At 42.7% G+C, this 8,967-nt stretch overlaps 1 protein-coding gene across 1 annotated transcript; it reads left to right on the plus strand.

The window, feature by feature from the left end:
- Positions 1-226: 226 nt before the first annotated feature.
- Positions 227-4,155, plus strand: ch25hl3 (cholesterol 25-hydroxylase like 3). The gene is made up of 2 exons (XM_027168722.2): positions 227-871; positions 2,442-4,155. The coding sequence occupies exons 1-2, from the start codon at positions 417-419 to the stop codon at positions 2,794-2,796; spliced, it is 810 nt and encodes a 269-aa protein (XP_027024523.1). The 5' UTR covers positions 227-416; the 3' UTR covers positions 2,797-4,155.
- Positions 4,156-8,967: the final 4,812 nt, after the last annotated feature.

The raw sequence follows: 8,967 nt of genomic DNA on the forward strand, positions 1-8,967 counted from the left end.
CAATTGAGGGTTAAGGGCCTTGCTCAGGGGCCCAGCAGTGGCAGCTTGGTGGACGTAGGAATCAAACGCAAAACACCTTAACCACTAGGCTACCACATCCCCGACATCTTCAAGACGTCTTCAGAAGATCATCTTTCTTTGCCTAATACATGTTAGTATGCATGTGATGAGTGAATATGCAACGCTGACGTCACTCGTGGGCTTCCAGTAACTTTCTTGCAGCACGAACAGACTGGGGTGCTGTAGTATAGTGGCTGCGGTCGTGTGCGCTCGTGCTGTAAACCGCTGCGTGATATTGTAGGGGGAAACGGAAACACACGTGACATATAAAGGCACAGACGCTCCGTACTGGAGAGGATTCAGCTCTTACACCTGCGGACTGCATGCGGTTCATATGAGCGCTTAAGTAAAAGAACATGTTGGACGGTGCGGTTTCGGTGACAGCGCGCGACGCTCCTCTGCTGCAGAACATCTGGGACGGGATACGCGAGCGCTCCTGTGTGCGCACGGCGCCGTTGTTGGGCGCGTGCGTGGCTTTCTCCTTTCACGTGCTGTTATCAGCACTTTTCCTCGGGATCGATGTGCTCGGACCGCGCGTGCCATGGATCACTAGATACAGGATCCACGGAAAGCCGGTCAGCCTGCGCGTCTGGTTTTGCTGCCTCGCGCGGATCTCGTGGAAATACGCGCTGTGCGTCCTGCCTCTGAGCGCCTGCATGGGGTACGCGGAGACGCGCTTCGGGTTCGCGCAGCACGAGCGCCTGGTGACGGCGACTGCTGCACCGTCGCTGTTTGTCGCGTGCACAGAGTGTTTTTCATGCCTGCTCGTGTTCGACACCTTCTTCTTCGTGGTGCATTACACGGTGCACAGGTGAGACGTTCACGTCTGGGAAGATTCTTTTATTTCTGTGAGTTTAAAGCTCCACGCTCAGGACTGTACATGCTGTACTTTATCTGGAAAAAGTTATAATGTACAAAATATATTAACTTTTTAAAGGTTACATTTAGGCTCCTTTTAAAATATTATGTTTTTAATTTATTAAGATTTAATTTGTGTTTGAAACTAAAGTAAAATACTTTCTTTAGGCTTCTTAGTTTCTGGCCCTGAAAAAACAAAAATGATAAATAAAAAAAAGATTAAAAATAGTAGTATTTCACAATATACTTAATATATTATAATAACATTTCACATCCAAGCTCGTGCGTGTACGAAAACATCATAAATATTACATAAGAACTGGACATTTTAAAGCTCCCTTTGCCTTTTGCTCTGTATGATCTTCCAGACTAAATATTTAACCTTGAATTCTTTTCACTTGTAATGTTCATTAGTCTGTGACTACAACAGCAGATATTTATGTTCCAGAAAGTCATTTTATTCACCAGAATACAGACACGAGTCCTGACACGCAAGCGTGGGGGAAGTCAACACATTTCAGCTGTTACACAACATTAGATAATCCTCTTAATAGGTATCAGTAACAGTGATAAAGTGGATAAAGTGGACTCCAGGATCACTGTATGCTTTATTCCTCTTCTAGGACACTCATTTACCAACACTTGTGTTTTCCTTTTAATTTATGTGTTAAAAATCATCACAGCTTATATTTTATCCAGTTTTAGTAACATTTAAGGTACAAAGTCCTAGAAACAGTGAGGTTCTTATGTACAATATAGCAGCTATAAACAGTCTTTTCTGTGTCTCTGTGTCTCAGCCTTTCTTTTTTTTTCCTCTAAGACAAAAACAGAACTTCTCGTAGAAATTTACAGAAATTCACAGAAATTTGAAAAAGTGTAAACTCTTATCCTGAAAATTGGAAACTAAAAGTTGTGACACTGGTAATTAAATAAACATCTGCGTTAAACATTTAAAAAAATCCTTCTGTGTGAAGGGGCACGGTGGTTTAGTGGTTAACACGTTCGCCTCACACCTCCAGGGTCGGGGGTTCGATTCCCGCCTCCACCTTGTGGTTGTGGAGTTTGCATGTTCTCCCCGTGACTCAGGGGTTTCCTCCGGGTACTCCGGTTTCCTCCCCCGGTCCAAAGACATGCATGGTAGGTTGATTGGCATCTCTGGAAAATTGAGTGTGTGTGTGCCCTGTGATGGGTTGGCACTCCGTCCATGAAGGGACTGAGATAGGCACAGGCTCCCCGTGACCCGAGAAGTTCGGATAAGCGGTAGGAAATGAGTGAGTGTCTATGTGAAGTGTCTGGGGTTCATTTCCCTTTGTTGCTCTAGTTTTACAGACTACTTTAAATTGTTATAGAGGGTTTTAAACTGCTCTAGAAAACTCTCGACTGTTATAAAGTTATAAACTTCAGACGGCTGTAAACTACTGCTGCAGTCAGAGAGAGTCAATAAACCCATTTCTGACCAATCAGATTTGAGAATCTTCCATTGTTGTGATTGTTGTGAAACCCACGTCTGCTCTGTTCCTCAGAAACCCCTGGCTCTTCAGGATCTTCCATCAGTCTCACCATGTGAACACGCACCCTTTCGCCCTGATGGCTCTGGACTCCAGCGTCGTGGAGCTCGTCTCTCAGCAGGTGTTGGCCGTGTGGAGCACCGTGGTGGTGGGCTGCCACCCAGTCAGTGAAATCCTCTTCCACCTCCTCAACATCTGGCTGTCGGTGGAGGACCACTGTGGCTACGACTTCCCCTGGGCTCTACACAGGATTCTGCCCTGCTTCGGAGGGGCTCCGTTCCACCAGGCGCATCATCAGCGTGTTACAGGGAATTACGCACCATACTTCACACACTGGGATCTCATATTTGGGACAAAGATAAACACGTGAGCGGATGTTTGCTTTAGAAAGAGCTGAAGACTTGCACTGAGATCATGTCAGTGTGTCTCTCATGAGCGCCACCTAATTGTTTGATGATCCGATCAGTAAACGAATCTATATGGTGAACAGTATAATATGATTTGAATCGGTGGATTGAATGGAAATGACCCCGCTAGAGCTTAATATTATTGCAATTTATGTAACATTTAATGACGTGCTACTGCCACCTGCTGGCCTGGCATGCTCATTGCAGTCAATTGTGCTGTTTTCACATAAAAGGAAATTGTTTTGCTCTTAATATGAATGGGCTTTAAAGGTCAGATTTATAAAGAGTAAATTACAGAAGTAATTTATTTTATTACAGTAATGTGCAAAAGTCTTAGCCCCCCTTTCCTAATGCACTATTGCGTTATATATACTGAGCAATTTAAAGATTTAAATATATGAAAGTATCATATATAACGAAGAACACAAGCCCGTAGCACCACAATGGAGGTTATTTATTTTTTTATCTGGAGTATGTTATTCTGATTACATCACATCTTTCGCTAAAAGATCGTTTATCTATCAACGAACAGCACAGCACTTGATTGTCGGAACGTCTCAGAGATGAGTTAGTCTTTGTGCACTCAGACATTAGAACATCTTAATAATACAAAAATAATCGCAGCTCGTCGCATCATGTTACAGAGAAACCGCAAAATAAAAATCTGAAGTTACAAAATACTGAAACTGGAGACTTATTCCATAAACAGTAACAAGTATCAGCAATGAGAATGAAAATATATCCGAACGAGAACCTTAATAGAAACCTGTCGTACCCGAGCCAGGAAATGCACAAAATTTGACCAATCGGAAACATGTGGAGTCTCCAGATCTCTCGGCAGCTGGGTTTCTTATAAAACCTCCCTAAAAGGTTTACCTGAAACTACTGATACATCCTGTGAACATCGTCCTGTTAGAGACAGTGACTTCGTTTTAGTTCGTCTCTGCGTTCTGCTTTTCATAAACGTCAGATCGATGAAGGCTTTTTATTTAGCTTTTTACACGTAGTTTTCTAATATAATGCATCATTTACTTTTTTGAGAGTTAAATTTAAAATCTTAGGACATGAAGTGTGATTAAAGAAAATGATAACGATCCCGATGTGAATGAAAGGCTGAGATCGGCCGGCCGCGTCGATATGAAAATTTATTCAGATGAAAAGTTTGTTCAGATGTTGTTTATTACTTACTATGAAATAAAACGTACATTTTTGTATAATTTGCTTATTTTAAACAGTAGATGGATCACCTGTGTGTATGAAATAAAATAAAGTCATTTGATCTGAAAAAATCTTCTCTAAATAAAGTAAATTTGATGAACAAAAAAAGGTCATTTTTTTTTATTCTTTCTGTAGTTTAGCGCTGCACTAAGATATAGCTGATTTCGAAGGTTTTTAAAAAAAAAAAATTTCAGAGACACGCTACAAGCAGCAAGCTGTGGGGTCCAAGCACTCGTCAGGACTATTGCCCCTAGTGGCTTGTTCATGTAAAGAACAATAAACACCACACATGAACATAATTATTAAGAATTGGGCTCACAGGTTCAGTGCTAGATCTATCTCTGGATCTGGTCTCACATCCAGTCACAGCTCGCAAACCTTGGACTAACCCTGGACAATCAACCGCCCTTTTCTTCGCATGTTGCTAATGTGTCACGCTTATGTTAGTTTCTTCTCCACAACATCAGAAGAATTGGACCATTTTTATCCACACAGATTACTCAGTTACTTGTTCAGTCCCTATTGCTGCTCTCCTCCGCAGGCTCCCAGCAGCTCCCTGTTACCTCAAAGCCCTCACACTGCACCTCGCTCCATCAGATCTACAGCACTGCTCCACTGGTCCCACCATCTCTCAGGGTAAGAAGGAGGTACACATCAAGACTCTTCTCTCTTCTGTACCGAGGTGGTTGAATGAACTTCCCTTAGATGTCCGAACAGCTGAGTCACATTATGGCTGAAGACCTTCATCTTCCTGAAATACTCGAAGTAGCATTTTATTTTACCTGTTTGTTTTATGTATATATTAAAAAAAAACACGAACAGAGTTTTAGGTTGATGAATTCTAAGGGTTTGAGTAAACTAGCTTCACCTACTTAGCATTGATTGAAATGTGGAAGCAGTATGATGGACAAATCACAACATGGCCGTTAATGAGGTACACTTATGCCCCTTTACCACCGAGGCAGTTTGAGTGCAGTTTTGGAGCCTAATTTAGAACCAGTTCTTTCTGTTTCGACTGCCAAAGCACCGGCTCCGAACCAGGAAAAGTGGTTCTTAAGTAGCACCAAAACGTCGCTGGTCTAGACTTAAGAACCGCTTGCATCAGGAGCTGGGGGTGGGGCTGTGGGCGGGGCTACTGTTAGCGCATTTGATAATGTACCTTAAGTATACTAATGTTTAATACACTTTTACTTTACTGCAATATGATACATTATCAGCACACATGATAGTAGGTAGCTACATGCTAAGGCTAAAGTTTTTTCTGTGTTAACGATAAAATAACGTTATGTACTTTATCGATCACAACCTCCGTTTATACAGATTACACGGAGCCGCACGTACACGTTTTATTCGCCGCGTTTGGATGCCGATGTAGGTTCACAAAGCCATGAGCATTAACAGTAAAGTAACATCCGCCATTGTTGTTGTGTTTGTGTTTGTCGCTGCTGCGCTAACGTCGCTGGGACACGTGACACGTATAAAGTGACGTCACACTCGGCGCTGTGATGCTCTCTAGCCGGTGGAAAGGCAAACCGGTTCTTAGAAGGTTCGCCAGTGGAACCGACTCTGAACCAGCACCAGCGCTAGCTCTGAACCAGCACCAGCGCTAGCTCTGAACCAGCACCCGGTTCTTTCTGGTGGAAAAGAGGCATTACACACTGGGTTAGTATGAAAATATTGGCTGCCGATCAAAATAGTTAGCCAAATGTAGCTTTAGATAGATAGATAGATAGATAGATAGATAGATAGATAGATAGATAGATAGATAGATAGATAGATAGATAGATAGATAGATAGGGCAGGCTCTGTTTAGACTCATGGTTAAGGAGTTCCTTGGTGTAGTGAAGTGTATTTCTAGATTATGGCTGAATCAGAAGTTTGTCAGCAGGATGAGTAAACGCTGGAGAATGTTTTCACTCACTGTAACACTCATCGTGTCTTTATAGTGTATTAATGCACTTTCAGAGCAGGAAATGCTCAAACATGTGGGCTGACAAACACTGTGAAGCAATTCATTGGAAAAAGAATTCAGAGTAGAACCTCGTTATAGAAAAAAATGAATGTTATCTCAGTAGAACTTCTCATTTATCATCAGAAGCCCAGAGGAACCAGGTGTTTGAGTTGGAACGACTGAAGCTAATGAGACTAGTTTGTCTAGTTTGTAGTTTAAATGTTCTCTGAAAAAATTGACAAGATGGTTCCTTGCCAAAGAAAACAAATTTCCTAAATATAAAACCAAATTTTTTTTTTAGCCTCTCTCTGGGGGAGACCCTCGTAACAAATATGTTCTTCCTGGACCAGAACCCATCAATCCTGTAGGAGTAGAAGATGTTTATCTTTCTACTGAAATTAGGTCGATGTGTTAAACCATGAAATAATCCATCACACGATGAGGTCATTGTTAATCACAAGTCTGATTTATTCCCTTCACGATGAAGAGCTTTACACATTATAAGTGACTTTTGAGCTGAGGTTAAAGCACAGCAGATGTTTTCTGTTTCATTATCGGTTCTGGAGTTTTCATTGTGGAGTCAGATCCAGGAGAATCATCATCTGAATCCATCTTCCAGCAGCTCTGTGTTATGTTGTTCAGTTCTACACATCAGTAGGTACTGAGTCTCAGGTCAGGTCCATGTTTAGGTTTAGGTTTAGGCGGACACCATTATCCAGAGTGACAAACGTTTTGTAATTGATGGACCTGGGCTTCAAACTCACAACCTTCTGATCTTAACCAATGAGCTTCCATATCCTTTAGCGACATCATCGGTGTTTATTACACTTTATAAAACGACCTGGCTGAAGATTATTTTAAATATCTATCAGGGACTGATACTGAACTGAACACTTCATCTCATCGTCTGTTATGGACCATTTTTTCAGTCACATTGATGCCTACAATTAGTTTGATCTGTTTTTATTAGGGGGACACGGTGTCTTAGTGGTTAGCACGTTCGACTCACACCTCCAGGGTTGCGGGTTCGATTCCCGCCTCCGCCTTGTGTGTGTGGAGTTTGCATGTTCTCCCCGTGCCTCGGGGGTTTCCTCCGGGTACTCCGGTTTCCTCCCCCGGTCCAAAGACATGCATGGTAGGTTGATTGGCATCTCTGGAAAATTGTCCGTAGTGTGTGTGTGTGTGTGTGAGTGAATGAGAGTGTGTGTGCCCTGTGATGGGTTGGCACTCCGTCCAGGGTGTATCCTGCCTCGATGCCCGATGACGCCTGAGATAGGCACAGGCTCCCCGTGACCCGAGAAGTTCGGATAAGCGGTAGAAGATGAATGAATGAATGTTCTTAATGGAAATTAAGAAAAAGAGAAGAAAATGAAAATAACTTATTAAAGTTAAAAATGGACAGTAACAAACTTCACTGACGCTCCATTGAGCAGTGACTGTAACTATAAACTAAACATAAAAACTTTGGCGAACTGTTAAATAAACGGTAAAAATAATAATAAAACTCTAAAGGAAACACGAAGCTTGACTCCTTATATAAAGCCGAATTCTCCAGCGAGGTCATCTGTGTTGAGGCGGAGACCTTTAACATCTTTCAGATACTCATGATCATCCACACACACACACACACACACACACACACACACACACACACACACACACACACAGTTTGATTTCGATTTTATTTATTATCCACACTGCCATCTGTGAACAACGACACTGTTACCCTGCAGTGACATTCTCTTTGTATTCAGACATTCCTTAAATACAAATCTCCTGAAACAGAAACCTGTCTTGTGTGAGACTTGAGTTTCATGCACAGAAGAGAGATCTAAGCTCTGATTACATCGCTTAACTTGAAATGGTGTGTCAGTGAGAAGAAACATTCACGCCTGGGTGACATTTAGGCCGATAGTTTATGATACAGAGAGAGAGAGAGAGAGAGAGAGAGAGAGAGAGAGAGAGAGAGAGAGAGAGAGAGAGACGACGGTCAAGGCCATATGAGCCGTGTCTAAACCCTGATCCACACGAGCTGCTCGGTTGAGAGAGAGAACACTGTTTATGTGGGCTGATCTTCCTAGGGTAAGTTCTCCTACAGGATTCACTCTGAGGACATGTAGGAGGGATTGTGTTGTTGTTCGTTTGCTGTGTCTCTGAGTATCTTTCTGCCTTTGTGGGTTTCCGGGTGAACAGAATCCTGGGTTTTTGTGGTGTGAGGTTTCACACTGCTCCTATCTTACACGGGACACTGAACACTTGATCTTCGTTATCTTACCTTTCACTCTCTACATTCCTAAACCATGGTTTAACTTTCTTCTTATTTGTATATTTGCATATTGGTGGAAGACGTGGCCTAATGGTTAGAGAGTCTGTCTCCTAACCCTAAGGTTGTGGGTTCGAGTCTCGGGCCGGCAATACTGCGACTGAGGTGCCCTTGAGCAAGGCACCGAACCTCCCCAACTGCTCCCCGGGCGCCGCTGCATAAATGGCTGACCAATGCTCCGGGTGTGTGTTCATGGTGTGTGTGTGTTCACTGCTGTGTGTGTGTGTGTGTGTTCACTGCTGTGTGTGTGCACTTTGGATGCTCTGACTGGATAAATAACAGCTTGTCTTACATTTTTACATCAGTGCCACTTTAGGGTATTAAAACCACCTGCATGTACTTTGAGCTTATGAGGTTGCCAGATTGTTCTTTAGTGGAATCCCCTGAGTCGCGGATCTTCAATAGCATCTAGACCTGTGTTGCTCATCCGTAGACCCCTAGTGGTGTGTGATGTAATTACAGGGGATCTGAGGGAAGTTATATTTAATAGATGTGCATAAATAAGTTGTCAAGCAGACAACAAGGACCCAGTTAAACAAATTAGACAAATTACTCCGGTTTCCTCCCCCGGTCCAAAGACATTGGCATCTCTGGGAAATTTTCCGTAGTGTGTGAGTGTGTGAGTGAATCAGTGTGTGTTTG

This window comes from Tachysurus fulvidraco, chromosome 9 (genome assembly GCF_022655615.1).
Source record: "Tachysurus fulvidraco isolate hzauxx_2018 chromosome 9, HZAU_PFXX_2.0, whole genome shotgun sequence".
NCBI lineage: Eukaryota > Metazoa > Chordata > Actinopteri > Siluriformes > Bagridae > Tachysurus > Tachysurus fulvidraco.